Raw genomic sequence first — 16,495 nt, 5'->3', positions numbered from 1 at the left:
GAGAATGTGTTTGATTGTGAGAAAAGAGTTGCAGTGTGTACACTTCGGAGGATCGTCTCCTGTGATTAGATAAAGATGGGCGAGGTGACTGACCAATTCGCGTCTGGACAGGAGGACTTCTTCCCTTCTGTTTACACGGAAACTGGAAGCCCATAACTGCGGTTCAGATTTTATTTGCAGGAGCTTGTTCTGCAGTTGAGCTTGCCATAGAAGTGTCCATTGTTCCTTACATATGTCTTATATAGGATCTATAGTCAATATATGGAAGGTAGTAATCTGTAGATGCTATGTTGGATGACTGTTTTGCTGCATAATCTGCTTTTTCATTCCCTGATATCCCCATGTGGCCTGGGATCCAACAAAAGATGACTACTTGCTGGTGTTCTTGGATATGCATCAGCCGAGATTTTATTGTTGCTATTACAGGATGTGTTGGCGAGGAGGAATTTTGCAAGGCTAAAAGTGCACTCTGTGAGTCTGTATATATCACAGTTTTTTGGATGGACAGATGGGGGATATTTTCTAAGGCAAGGTTGATGGCACATAATTCTGCTGTGTAACTGCTGCATTCAGTGGGCAAGGAAACAGAGATGGTGTTATAGGGAAAGACGGCCCCGACTGCACTTTTAGACTTTGATCCATCGGTGTATACTTTTGTAAAATGTGGATAATTTTGTGTGTGAGCAGTATGGAGTTGCTGTATATTGATATTTGCAAGCGAATGTTTTCCCCAGTTTAGGAAATAGCTGTCACAGGATGCTTTAAAAGAAGACCATGGAGGATCTGCACTGTTTGAATCTTGGAGCACTTTGTCAAGATGTATATTCCAGGTTTGCGATAATGCCTGCAATCTGATGCCAGTAGGTTGAACTGCTCTAGGTTTGTTTCTATAGTGCATAGAGAACTGTGGATCATTAAGTATTGGCCCAATGGGGTGAGTAGATTACTTTGAATTTTGGCTGCATAGTTTAGGAGTAACATCTTTCTCCTGAGTCTGAGGGGAGGTTCATGGGTTTCAATATAAAGACTTTGTACTGGCGATGTTCTATAAGCACCTACAGCAATCCTGAGGGCAGAATGTTGAATAGGGGCAAGACGTGCTAACACGCTTTCCCTAGCAGAATCATACACCGGGGAACCATAATCAAGGCGAGATCTGATTAGAGCTCTATATAAGTGAAGTAAGGTGCAACGATCTGCACCCCACGATGTAGAAGAAATAACTCTTAGTAAGTTCATTTTTTTCTGGCAAACAGTCCATAGATGTTTGTGTTCCGTAAAGTTCGATTTATTGTCAAAAACCACAAGAAGATGACGAACGCTGTTCACAACAGCGACAGGTTGGTTTCTTAAGTGTATTCCAGGATCTGGTGCATCTTTCGTTTGTTACAAAAATGAATGACACTAGATTTCTGATAAGACAGTCGGTAACCATTCTATGCCATCCATAGTTCGATATTATTGATTGATGTTTGAAGTTGCCCAGTGGTGAGCTGGGAATATTTTAATAATGGGCTCGCAGTTTTGCCGACTTTTTGATGTGAAACATCCTTGGGGATTCCTGCCGCGGATGACGTCACGGAAGTGACGTCATCTGCGCCAGAGGCACTTCCCACGTTCACACTACTAGTCTGCACCAAGCATTCACTAGTAGTGTGATTAGAACGCGTGATGCATTTTTCGTGACCGGTATGATATCTCGAGTCAGCCTGGTCATCATGCCACCCTCCCCTCTTTACAATGATACCTGGATACGATAGTATCTCAAGCAGTGGCGGATTTAGCACTTGAGATGTCCCAGGCGCAATTCAATTTTGAGGCCCCCTCTTAATATTTCCGGTACCACTACAGTGTGCATTCTACGCGCACGTTTTTACTATGGCACGCGCTCTAGATTTGGTGTTGCAGTTTTAATCATTTTGGTTGCGCAATTCTTTCATACATATTTTATTAATTGGGAATTAAAAAATTAATTCCCAATTATCACTTGCTATAAATGTCACGCCTCGTCAAACAATTCAGTTTTGAAAAATACATAAACAATACATAAGATATTACAGATACTTACTTGATAACAAAACAAAAATACTCCAACACTAAAACACCAACCACACCAAACTCTAGTAATTTGTAACAGATTCGTGAGTGAAATGTTAGTTCCGAAAGCTATTAAAAAAGACGATGCTCCGTTACATGTGAGCCAGCGCAGTAGTAATTTCAGAGGCTTTAAAAGACTACTGCGCTTGCTTATTGGTTCCCAATTAGTTGCGAATAGTTTTGAACTGCCTCCACGAACAAATCTAATATCGTTTCTTGAGCAATATCGTCACAGGGTTCTTCACTCGTGAAATTACCTCCACTAGGAAAAAACTGAAAGTGTTTAATTTAAGCATTAATGATAATATGTATCAGATTCACTTAGTTCACATAGATATTTCATATATGTAGGGATATTCGCATAAGAGTTTACTAACTTCTCATCTTAAATTATAGTTTTATTCAGTAACGGTAATAAATGAGTGTAAAAATTTAAAATAAAACAATTTTTTTTGAGACCTGAAATTTGAGGCCCCCTAGATTTAAGAGGCCCCAGGCGCGCGCCTCGTGTGCCTGTGCGGAAATCCGCCACTGATCTCGGGATCTAACTGCTTAATTTTTTTAATAGTATAACGTCACAATCATACTTCCTGAAGTAAGTATGACTGCAACAATACAAATATTTGTCAACAATTTATTTTTTCGTCTCGCATTTTCGTAACATTCCATTGTTAGGTGCCCCGAACAGCTGCGTATGTCGTTTCAACTACAAGGTCGGTACTTCAATCGACGCTATTTTCTAGACATTAGATACATTGCAATCGCAAGTACACATCAGTTACTTTAGTTATCATAAATCCATTCATTGAATCTTCTTGTCTTCCAGAAATTATAAAAAATGTTAACCCCAGGGGCTCACATCTGGTGAGTATGGACTTGGCACACCCAGGGTCCTCAGCTGGATATCATCATTCTTCTCTTTCTTGGTGATTTCCTTCTACTTCTCTCTCTCTCTCTCTCACACTCACACACACACACACACACACACACACACACACACACACACACACACAGGGTAACTCAGAAATTTTTTTTGGCTGGTGCAGCATAAGCCTCAGGCTTCCTTGCACCATATGGCTAATAATAATAATAAATAATAATAATAATTGCGAATGTTCAATAAAATATTTACAATACAAAAGCTCTATTATTTAGTAATCAATGTCCAAATCAAAATACTTAAAATAAACGCGAAGGATTCACATAAAACCATCTACCGCGCGTGCTTTTTTATTCGTCTTTTTTTAATAGGGAAACAATGGATACATATTTTTTTCATGATAAAATTTTAATATTGCGAATAAAAAATAACACAAAATATTTCCCATATCACAAAAACTATCACAAAACATTCTACAAAATAAAAACAAATATTAAATAAAATTATTATTATTATTATTAACTATATGGTGCAAGGAAGCCTGAGGCTTAGGCTGCACCAGCCAAAAAAAAAAAAAAAAAAAAAAATTTCCCGAGTTACCCTGAGAGAGAGAGAGAGAAGTAGAAGGGAATCACCAAGAAAGAGAAGAATGATGATATCCAGCTCAGGACCCTTGGTGTGCCAAGCCCATACTCACCAGATGTGAGCCCCCGGGGTTAAATCACAGATTACATAAAAAAAATTATTACACAAATATTCAAGAAAATTTTATTTTAAAAATTGCCATATACAATTTACTTCTTTATTAATATTTGTTGTCGATCTTCTGCTTTGCTCAAGCTGAGTGATGATTACAGAGGAATTATTTGATGTAATGATCCGGATCAAATTGAAGCAATGGTTTCAAAGATATTTCTGGCTTTTATTGAAGAGGGAATTTCACTCGATTTTAAAGATAAACTGTCTTCAAAAAATCTCTAAAATCATTAATTTTTATTTCATATTTTATCAGAAAACTTAAATTTCTTATTTGTTTTTCACCGTCTTGCCACGGAGACGAAAGTTCTTTCGTATTCCACGATTCCAGGTAGCATAAGTTTAAAATTTCTTTCAATTCCTCATCGTCAATAGTATCATTATTTTCTTTATTTAATTTAAAATTACTGTTGCATTAATAACTTATTCTTAATAACGTGTCACGAGGTAATTTTTTAAATGTGTTCTTACTTTCGATTCCTTCAAATTCTTTCAACTTCAACATGCTCTCAATTTTAACTTCATAAATTCCTTCAGAATTTTTGAAATTAGCAATAGCATTGATAGTTAGAAAAATTAATTTATCTGCTTTTACTATAATGATGCTGCGACTTTGTAAATCTTCTAGTTAAGGTAAGAGAGCTCCTGCAGGATGTCGATCATTAGTGCTAAATCGTTAAGAAATTCCAGATTGAAAAGTTTTAATAATCCAGAATATTTAATTAACTTTCTGATTCCAAATGTTTGCACAAAGCGGGATAATTCCTCCAACCCTCAATTGTAGTTAGTAAGCTACAAGCTGCCCATTGTGGCCCGAATACATGACCGATCTTTATAGTTTCCACATCAAGTTCTTTGGCAATCATCTTTAATGCGCGCTGGTTTTTTGGATATTGGTGATACAGTTTCTTTTTTTTTTTTTTTTTAATATTTTAGAACATTTTCTGCACAGTGAAAGCCTTAATGAAGTTTCAAAATCTGCCAACATTTCCTCTTCGTAAAGTTTATATAATATCTTAGTCGCCTCAATCCCCCCCCCCTACGTTGCTACTCTCACTAGTTCTTTGAATACAATGCAAAATGTCGGAATCACACGAATATTCTGCTACTGTGACCATGTAAACATAGACAGGAGACATTTACTGGAAGGCAAGGTTCACTCACTTCTCCAAAAAACATATGACTTCATATAGGAGTAAAGGTGATTTCTGTGACATATCTCAAGAAATGAACAAGTAATTTCCAAAAATGTCTGGTAGCTTAATATATCAGGTCTGATATAACCCCCAGTTATGTGACGATTTGTAGTTCTTGTGAATTACCTTTCTGGGACATATCTCAAAAACTGGTAACAAGTAATTTCTGGTGACATCTGGTAGCCTTAATATATCAGGTCTGATATAACCCTAATATAATAGTTCATAAAATGTGGACTTTGTAGGGATATCAGACACATAGTTCCAATCAGGTAAAGACAATGAAAATTTAAATTTGGAGAGTACATTTACAGAAATGACAGACAGGACATGAGGGAGGGGTGTAAATCCTCCCTCATGTCCTGTCCTCAGTGAGTTTTGTGTGACATAAGCACTGAAAAAACAAAAATGAGGGTAGTGTATGTTATAGGCCAAATGAATGTGATGAGCATAATACAGGGTATGTTACAGGCCGAATGTGATGACAATAATGAAGAGTTATACTGACAAATAGAGTGCACCAGCAAATTGAAATATCATATAATGGAGGCTTTCAACTTTCCTTTCCAGATATTGACTGGTACTATGGAAAGCAGTCATCCAATAAATCCTTTCTGGATTTATTGGATGACTGCTTTCCATACCAGGATATTACAGTGGCAACCAGGAAAAGCAATATTCTCAGCATGATTATTTATTAGCAGTGATGTTTCATGCATTAAGAACATCTATATAAAGGAAACAATAGGTAGCAGTGATCATAATATACTGAGGTGGAATGTACTTAAAAGGGATTTTGAGCATAAAAACAAGGAAGTCTTTTAAAGTTAGGTACTTTAGGCAGTTTCTACAAACATTTTAGAGTCTACAAACAAAACTGGGACCTGAAAAAATATAATTAAAATATAACTCAATGATTTTATCCAACAATAAAATTCTGTAAACTAATTTTTGAAAAGAGTTTCCTAAGATGAATTGCTCCTTCTGCTTTTTATGTTAGTGAAATCTTTAAAAACTTATAAAGTTCATATTGCGAGTAAATTAATGTTGGAACAACTTTGTGGAAATAACTTTAAAACCAAATTTACAGAAACGCTTTCATATTTCTTTAAAAACAAAAAAGAAAACAGGTTTAATACAAGGGAATTTCAATATGTATGACATAATAATATAGTGAGATCGAATTAAGAGTACGTGAGGCCTCCAAATTCCAAAAGACAAATACGTGTAAAGTTAACTACATAGTGGCATAGTATTTTGTGGAAGGCGCCACCGGTGGTTTCCCATATCTGCGCCATGGTACTTTGTGAAGAATTTACAGAATCTCTGTAAAAGCCAGAAAAAGTGTGGTGTCTGGTTTGTGACAGAGTTGTGCTGTGGTCTGTTGTTGTCTCTGGCTGCTTAGCCGCAAGGCCCCTAAGGGAACCCCACGTTGCCCGCCACCACCACTGGGAGGTGAGCCAGGCTGCCCATTATACTCTGGCTGGCCTCTGCCAGGGTTGCCTGAGCTTCCTGACGGAGCCAAAAAAAAAAAAATAAAATAAAATAAATAAATAAAATAAAAAAATAATAAAAAATAAATAAATAAAATAAATAAAAATAAAAAGTAATAAAAATAAGTAAATAAAAAAAAAGAAATAAAACATAAAAATAAATAAATAAAAAAAAAAAAAGGGAGAGAGAGAGGAGCATAGAAAAAGAGAGGATTTGAGGGAGAATGAATTTGGGTGGGTTGACAGGGGAGAATAAATCCACCCTAATTTAGGCGAAGTATAGGAAAGAGTGTGGGTTTAAAAGTCACAGGGGACAGGTGCCCCTGTGTAATTGTCAATGGCATAGTGCCTGTAGATCCCGCACTGAGGTCAGTGCCAGCAATCCCGCACCTAGATCGGTGCCAGCAGTATATCCTACCCATTTCGGGTTTGCGATGACTTTTAAATCCCGCACTCCGAGGAGTGCCAGCATCCCACACTCCGAGGAGTGCCAGCATCCCGCACCTTGGATGGTGCCTGCAGTGGATCCTACCCTATTTGGGTTTGCATAATCATGTCTGCGTTTTTCTGGGGGAATGGAGAGTTATCCCACGCCGGTCCGGTTTAGTTGTTGGGCTCTGAGTTCTGCAATCTTAGCTCGCCTAAGTGCAAATGTTTCTTGCGCGTAGGTGGTTAATGCCTTATAGGTATGTTCCTCGAGTAGCAGAGTGGATTCTTGATTTCGAGGGTTTCTCTGTATTGTGGTGAGGAATTTAAGCCTAATTACAATGGGCTTAGGCAGTTTTTAAATTCTTTTCAGTGCGACCAATTGAAAATTTTAAATGGGAAGCATTCAGGGAAATAATTATTGAAGCTACTAAGCTTTCCATACCAAGAGACTGTTCAAGGTTTAGACCTAAATGGATGACAGGTGAACTGATGAGACTAGTTACAAAGAAAAAATGCAAGGGATGGTTATAAATTATTATAGAACACAGGAACATACAGCAAGTACAAACCAGTCTGCAATCACGTCACAGAGGAAACATAGAATCATTAAAGAAGGTAATGTGGGATCATCTTGAGAGGAATGCAGTTATACAGAAATCATAGCACAAATTCATTCAGAGATCCTGTCTATACCAACCTTATTGACTACTATGATGAAAGTAACATCATAGTTTTGACATCACACTTAGATTTTGGCAAAGCTTTTGGTACTGTTCCAAATGAAAGAGTGCTATACAAACTGGAGCATTATGGCATTAGGAGCAAGTTACTGCCATGGATAAAGGGACGGTTAAGTGTCAGAAGGGAGAGAGTAGTTTTTAATGGGTTCTGTTCTTTGTGGACTAATGTTATTACTGGAGTTTCCCAAGGAAGGTTTGGTGCCAGGCTCATTGTTGTCTTCCTAATTATCCTAATGATATTGATGAAGATATATCAAGTTTAATGTCAAAATTTGCAGATGATATGAAGACTGGCAGGATGGTAAACAACAGATATCAGGGTGATGCTGCAACAAAACCTAGAAAAATTAGCCATATGAGAAGTGGCAGTTGAGGTTTATCACTGATAAATGCAAAACACTGCATACAGGAAGAAGTAATTGCAGAACATACCAATTAGGTGGTACCATAATCAAGGTAGTGGAGAAAGAAAGGCCCATAAAGGCAAAAAGGCCCGTAAAAATTCCTCCCATCATCAATGGGACGTGTGGGGAAGGACAGCAATCCTACCAATTGTGCTACCCATAAAGGTATTTTAGGATGTGGATCTGTTGGAACAGGTGCAAGAAAATAGAGAAACAAGATTAGTTAAGGACATAAAAGACCAGTTCTGCAAACGGCAGAATTTGGAAAGTAGACAATGGCAAGATCTGAGTGAAATATTTAAGGTCTTAAAAGGTTTGGGTAAATTAAATGCAGATGGCACCTTAACTCTTGTCCATGCGATAAACTTAAGAAGATATAAGCTCATATTGAAAAAGGATGGTTGTAGATTAGGTGTGTGAAAAATTTGCTTTCTTCCAGGGAGTGATTGTTGATGAAAGAAACTTTCATCTGGTGTTGAGGAGGCTGGAAGTTTGAATATTGTTTTTTTTTTTAGCTGATGCTATATAAGCTAGCACCCTAGCATTTTCCACATTTCTACTAATACTAATTCTAATATTAACTAGTGCTGCCTGTAAGAACTACATAACTCAGAACAGCATGCTCAAGATGGAATTGCTGCAGGTGATTTTCCGGTAATTGTTTGATGTCCCTCATAACTTTTTGCCCGGAAATATTTTTATAAAATAATCTATTCACAAGTAGTTTTTTATAGATTATCTTATAAAAGACATTTAGTCACCAGCAATGGTCTCGGTAGCACAAATTGTTCAATCATTTCTTCTTTATTTTCAAATTAATTATAATTTATTGTAATCGAATTGAAATTCTGCTGATATACATCACTTCCCCCCCCCCACCCGCAAGTGACATTTTTAATTAAGTTCACCTTGAGTACTAAACAGGATATTATTTCAATCAGGAAAAGTCATAACTGCAGTTCCAACAGTGCCTAATGGAGGTTGTAAATGTCAATTTCGCTTTTACTAAGATCCTTGCTTAATACTACAGGAAAGGTGTCATATGTCAGCTACAATCAGGCAGATAATGAGGAACACAGTGTGAAAGTTGAAGAAAAGTGTCACATTAAAGTTCAAGTCCTTTTGTTATTTGCTACTCAAATAATGATCACTTATACCATGAATTTATGAAGATAACCAAACAATGCACTCTTCAAATTCAATTATGATTTAAGTGTGAAAACAACTTGTTCCAAAATGGAGAAGACTTTTATAGTTCTGAGATTTTAAATATGTGTAAATATATGGCAATGTGTGAATATGCATGTATTGTCAGCAAATCAGTGAATTAAAATGAAATAATCAAAATTAAACAACATATTCAAAATTAAGAACTTTTTTGTTATTCATATGAAGAAAATACTTAATACAAATATTTGGGTACATACACATATAGATCTTAATATAGGGGCAATATGTATTCACATTAAAAATCAAGATCTTCATAAAAATACAAACATTAGAAACATTGAATTACTTCTCTAAAACATAGATCAAAATATTACTCATCACACTTTGTAAAACATATAAGATACTTATTAGGTCTGAAAGTTTCATAAGTTGTACAAATATAATACCTTTCTGAAAGAATATTTTGTATGCATTTAGAAACGGAAGACGAGTAGCAGGCTAGTTAATTTTTCAGTTCAACTGGAGGAAGAGCATTATATACACCTTGGCATATGCCTAAACTGAACAAGGATTCAGAACAAGACATAGAATTATTATACATGGTGGTAAATGAAATAATTACACAATTGCCTATAAAACAAATACACTATCCTCTAATATGTACCAAGAGAAAAGAGGTTTTGAAAATGATTAAATCCAGAGGTAAAAATGATAGATAAATGGTAGAGCACTGGTTCTGAGATGGAATTGAATAGGCAAATAAATAACTCAGACCATTTCCAAAGAGGCCTTAAAATGTTATGGCAGGATGATATATAATAAGTATGTTCAATCGTCATATAGTGCAGCAAGTGTTCATCTCACATCCCATTTATCTTATGGTGTGCTGCTAGTCAATTAACAACAGGCTCACTGTATAAATACGAATGAGCTTGCTCAGACAAACTGCATACGTATAACTTGAAAGGGTTTGGTAAATCATCCTGTCACTCACCCCTTCTTGCAGTACATATGTTCCAATTTTGAATCCAGTGCTGTATCAAAATTCTTCCTCCTCTCTCATATACCTTCATGATAGTGAAAGGAGATTCACTACTTGATCTGTTCAGATCAGGAAAGCAGAGAGCAAAGAAGCAAACGAATACATACTTAAATAACACAAGCACGTGTGCACATGCACACACAGCCTTCTTTCCAATAGTAACTTAATTAGCAACATCCTCCCATCTACAACCATAAGTTTCAAGCTTTCTTTCCAGTGTACAATATGCATCAACAATATACCAATTTTCCTTCCATCCCACTCCAAAAAAAAAAAAAAAAAAAAAAAAAAGCTTCCTCACAACAAAGCACACTAGGTCCAGAAGTTGGAACAAATAACTGAATCACAACATACAACAAGGACATTAACACAATAAAAATATCAAAACAGCTAAAAAGTAAATGAAATCCAATGAGAGCCAAGATCACTACACCAAACATAAAACATGCAACCATCCAATATGTCTTAAAAAATGCCAGGTTTTTCCATTTGCTTGTTCTATTTTTTCAATACATTACATGCTTGAATATTGGGACCTTCAGTATGCTACCTATCATGTATGTAATCTTTTATTCCTAAGAAATAAATGCACAAGGCATAACAAAGAATTGTGTATTTACACTGAAAGTTCTATAACAACCTTTTATTCAGAAATTGTTAATCAGAAAGATCCAGCAACAGTTAAACTTTATTCAATTGAATCTCTCATCCCAAAGTAGATCCCAAGAAAGAAATTGAAATGTTGGTAAAATCATATTAATATTATTTATTATGCTATTATAAACTTAAACAGGAATCCAAAATTATACAGAGAGATGTCTGTTAAACCATCCAAAATCTATCAGGCTTTTACAAATCTGACAGTAGTATACTACTGCATTCTTAATGCTTGGCAGCCTTTATTCCTGTTAACAAATGATATGCAGTGGATACATTCAAAGCCATCCTTGCTAAGATCCAAAGAAAAACATGTCAGATAGTAAGTATAACTGTTGAACCAACCAATAATGGAAAGAGATTGCAATATGACAGATGATATATGACCACGTTGCTGCTCTTCAATCCAAGGTGTTTCTTCATAACTCCTGATTAAACTTGTCATGGTATATAAAATGAAAGTAATGAACCTTGGTAATAATGGACAGTTTGCCTAGAAACTAGACACTGCAAGGAGACCTGACTGAAGTGGTTAAGGCTTTAAATGGATTAAGTAAACTAAATGCTTATGGCATCCTTATTCTTTCTAGAGTAACACACATAAGGGGGACATACAAAATTGGAAAAGGAAGGTTGTAGGATAGATGTGTAAAAATCTGCTTTCAATCAGCAAGCAACAAACTGTTAGAGCAAACTTCCATCTGGTGTTGTGGAAGGGAGCAGTCTAAATAAATTTAAGATTAGACAAATTATTAGAGGAGATGGGTAATTCCCTTTTTTTTTTATATATCTGATGATGTACAAGCTTGCTTCCTTGCATAATGCCACTACTAATAATAATAACAAGAATTCACAAATGCTGATACTTACACTCTCAAAAATTCTTCTCTACCTACATTTTATATATTATATGAAGAATGCAGTACAGATGTGTGGTACAATGCCCTGTACTGCACAACTCACCCAATAATGGAGTGGCTTGAGGATAAATATTACACCTGAGATATTTTGAAAACCAGAATGAAACACCCAACTTCCATTAATGCCAATACTTTGATGAGCAAGTGGTACAAAATTCAATGTCTATACACAGATACCTTGGTGAGACAGTTTACAGTGCAGAATTTCTGCAGTAAAGTCCATGGTAGCCATCCCCCCCACCAGATATTAAATTTTATTTTTCTCAAATAATTGTCAGTCTCTTTCTCTCACTCTCTCTGAAAGCCAATACATATTAGAGAACAGTGCATTTCTTTAACAGATTTTTAATCATACAGTATCCTAATTAATTTCTTGTAACTAAATTCTAGTACATGTTTGTCATGAAAATTATATTCACATTGAAACAAGCATTAAAATAGTTATAAGCATACAAATATAAAATTCTATTTCAGAAACAAATAGTATATACCGTATTTCCCCATGTATAAGACACCCTCTTTTTCGAAAAATTTGGGGTCTAAAAACTGGGTGTGTCTTGTACAGTGGTTGTAGATTTTTTTACTTGAATTTCCCGCTTTTTCGGGCTTGTTGTCTTTGCGCTCATTGTTTTGCACTTGTTACCAGTATATTAGGTTACATTTTGCCACATTCTGCCCAGAAATGGCTCAGAAAAGATTTTCGTAGTGCTGAATTCAAGTTAAAAGTAATCCAGTTTGCAAAAGTGAATGGAAATCGTGCTGCTGAATATAAGTTTGGTCCTCCTCCAACTGAGAAAACAATCCGAGACTGGCTACAGGAAGAAGAAACCCTACTGAAAACACCACGGCAGAAGAAGGCCATGAGAGGCAAGCCAGCAAAATGGCCTGATTTCGAGAGGGAATTTAAGATATGGATTGAAGAGCAAAGGGCAATTGGAATTCCGGTTCCACAAAGATGGTTCAGCATGAGGTAAGAAGAATTGCTGATGAAAAAGAAGTTACTGATTTCAAAGGAGGACACAATTGGTGCTTCAGGGTCATGAAACAGAATGGATTAAGCATGCGTACACGCACCAGACTTGCCCAAAAGATGCCTGAAAGCTATGAGCAGAAGGTCCTTGAATTTCATCATTTTGTCATTCAATGTCAGAAGACACATCAGTTTGAGTTGGGACAGGTTGCAAATATGGACGAAGTCCCCCTTCAATTTGATGTCCCAAGTAACAGAACTATTGATAAGAAGGGGGTGAAAACTGTAACTGTGAAGACAAGTGAACATGAAAAGAGCCATTATACAGTTGTTCTAGCTTGTTGTGCTGACGGAACCAAGCTGCCTCCTATGCTGATTTTCAAATGTAAAACAATGCCAAAAGAAGATATTCCTCGAGGAGTAATTGTCCACATTCATGACAAGGGTTGGATGGATCAGGATGGGATGAAGATCTGGTTTGAGAAAGTTTGGAGCAGGAGACCAGGTGGGGCTCTTACGCAAACCTGCCCTATTGGTGCTTGATCAGTTCAGGGCACACATAAAAAAAACACTAAGAAGATTGCTGCAGAGCAAAAAACAAAACTTGCTGTCATACCTGGAGGTTTGACATCCCAGCTCCAACCACTTGAGGTCAGCATTAACAAACTCTTCAAAGCTGCCATGAGAGACGAATGGAACCAATGGATGAGGTCTTCTGGGGACAATTTGACACCAGCAGGAAGAGTGAAGAAACCAACTATAGGAGAAATTTGTACCTGGGTGAAAAGATCCTGGGATAATATCAAGATTGAGATCGTTGTAAAGTTATTTAAGAAGTGTGGCATTTCAAATGCCATAGATGGAACTGAGGACGAGACAATATATGAAGAGGACCCTAAGTGATTTGTCATCAGACACAGATGAGGACAAGCTAATGGATGGGAGTTTTGACAGTGATGAGGAGTTGTATGAATTTTATGATGAATAAAACTTGAGTTCAATAACTTTATGTAATACTTTTTTTTTTTTCAAATTTCGGGCCATAAATTAAGGTGCGTCTTATACATGGGGAAATACGGTAGTTAAAAATAGTAACATGTCTTTCTTTACTATATGAAATACTATATGAAAATAATATTATGAAAATATATCATGAACTTACAAATTGGGAAATTTAAACCCATAACCAAGTCTACAAGGTAAAGTTTTTATGAATTTTTATTTGGCTATATAGTGAAGTAGAACACATGGATTCTACACTAGTTAAATTTAACAAAAAATGGGACTCAGTTGTTATTAATGATTTGGCTACACTATGAAGTAATTAGGGGTTTGGAAGTCACTTTTTCTCATATATTGTTTTGCTTTTCACTATGTTTATAAGATAGCCACTTATATTACAATACAAAAATTGGATTAATTTTTAACCACAGAGAAAACTATATAATTTATGTATGTTGTCCTTAAAACTACATAACAATAAATAATTTATTACAGGAAGTCAAACTTATCAAGTGAATATAACAAATTTTAAATGTTCCCACATACTAGCAATGTGGATGATTGACAGCTAGCACAAGTTGATAAACATTCTGACATCACCAATCAAATGCAATACCCTCCAAACCTGTGCATTATTGGTTACTGTGTGCCCAGAGTATGTGAACACAGTCTCTATTCAAAATGACTGTCCAAAAAACAAACTAAAATATTAGGATTTGGTGTTCACAATCTATCTTATTAGGGTGTTGAAGATGAGATTTTTGTGACATATCATCAGGGGCAGTTCCAGGATTTTCTAGGGGGGGGACAAAAACTGTGTTCTGTGGAATTATTAAGCTTCTTATTAACAGTAAAAGAAATCCACATTATTTTAATCATGGGGGTAACTCCTACCTGGGACAGTCCCTGCATATCATTATTGGTGATGAATCATAGCGACAACATGATTTATTACCAATATGAATCAGAACTAAAGCACCAAACCTATTAATGGAAGCATTTTGATTCTCAAATTATTCAAGTCTGCATGGGTGGTTGAAAAAGTCTTGCTTAACTGGTTCAGTATCAAGTTTTTCTGCTAGGTTTCTTATAAGCCAAGCTTAATGTTTTTATACTGCATTTCAAAAGAAACTTCAGAGATTTTATTTACAAAGTAATAATACTTAAAATATGTACAAAAGAATAGCATTTTATTTAAAACAATTAAATAAATAATAAATATAACTTTACATGGAATTCTGATTTTTCTTGATGGTCTATTCAATTGACCTCTTCTGAATGTGTTTTTTCACTAAAAGTTTGGCTTGTTCCACTAATACTGGAATCATAAGCAGAATATTCTAATGCCTGTTCAATATAATCAAACATGGACTAAATGAGTTGACTGTATGGAACCATTTCATGCTGAATTCATAGTATACAGAAAAGAATTAATGCAAAATAGTACTGTCGAATACTAATCCAGCTGAGTTTAACCAACAAAATTGGTATGGAGGTTTCTTGTCAGAGAGAGAGAAACTTTTTCAGAGTAATATTAAGTACCATATGGCACTAATCACAATTCTGAACAAATCTGTATGAGAAGGTTTGGAAAACCGACAACATACATTCTAGATTTGTCACCTTGAAATTTCAATTGTTCGGAGCAATTAAATGAAACCCATAAGTTTAAACTTGGATGACATAGTTAACAAGGTTGTTATAGAAACACAGCCATAGCCACCGAAATATTTTTGTGAAGACAGATGAATATGTTGGTGATATAGTGGTATAAATGAATTAATGTGTTTTGAATATATTTTTAATTAACTGCAATAGTTTTCCTCCTACATGTCTTGATACATTATTTGACTTTCTTTTGGAGCTACAAATAAATAATTATGGAAGAGTATCAGTGCAAAAATTTCAAGGGCTCTGTATATTATGAAGTGAAGATTGGTGGAAAAATTTTAGAAGTCAGAGAATTATAAGACTGATGATTAAGGGAAAATTAGTAATTATATAATAAACAGAAATAACAGTAGAGATGTTGAAGATGTTTGAATAAGACTACTCAGACCACATAAAACACATACGTGTTTTACATGTGCAGTTCCTATATGCTAAATTATTTGTGTAAACAAAGAGTAATAATTGGCTTAGTTGAAACGTATTTCAGCACTTATATATTGCAGTCATATTTTGTTCTCTCTCTCTCTCTCTCGTGAGTAGTTTAGTTCATTCAAAATCAACCATCTGCTGGCTGAAGACAAATTTCTGCACATCTATCCTGCAACCATCCTTCCTCAATTTGAATGTATACCCAATAACGTACATAGTTGAGCAAGAAAAAGGATTCAGATGCAATTAGCTTACTCAATCCATTCAGAACCTTAAACATCTAAATCAGATTACCTCACAGGTGTGTAGCCTCCAGATGCTGCAATTTGCAGAACTGAAGCCATTCTTGGAAAGAGCACTCTTTTGTTTCCCGTACCAATCTTGTTGCTTTTAGCTGCATCTGTTCCAACAGATCCACATCCTTCCACAAAGAGGCTTCCAGATATGCAGTACTCAGGATGTAGCCTAATGGAATAATCACCACCTTATCCCTGCTAGCAAAATTCCTGTATATCTGTGACAAAATCCCATGAGCTGTCCTGGCAGTCTGTCTGCATTGCTCAGAGAACTTCGTATGTGACTGAACAATTACCCTCAGGTCTCTTTCATTTTCCACTACACTGAGTGTGATACCACACA

The 16,495-nt window shown here is 35.8% G+C and overlaps 1 protein-coding gene across 2 annotated transcripts in view; it reads right to left on the bottom strand.

The window, feature by feature from the left end:
- LOC150088224 (CTP synthase 1-like) overlaps positions 1 to 16,495 on the bottom strand; it is a 292,973-nt gene that overhangs the window by 44,344 nt on the left and 232,134 nt on the right. The window contains exon 14 of one of the 2 annotated variants that reach the window (XM_090369393.1): positions 9,612 to 9,725. In XM_090369393.1, coding sequence (XP_090225519.1) covers positions 9,699 to 9,725 — 27 coding nt within the window. In that variant the 3' untranslated portion in view covers positions 9,612 to 9,698. Of the gene's footprint in view, positions 1 to 9,611; positions 9,726 to 16,495 lie in introns of those variants that run through there. The other variant, XM_090369394.1, reaches the window with a different exon arrangement.

The sequence above is a fragment of the Mastigoproctus giganteus genome, chromosome 3, assembly GCF_048544385.1.
Source record: "Mastigoproctus giganteus isolate SK-2022 chromosome 3, ASM4854438v1, whole genome shotgun sequence".
Lineage (NCBI taxonomy): Eukaryota > Metazoa > Arthropoda > Arachnida > Uropygi > Thelyphonidae > Mastigoproctus > Mastigoproctus giganteus.
This window is presented reverse-complemented; position numbering and strand designations above follow the sequence as displayed.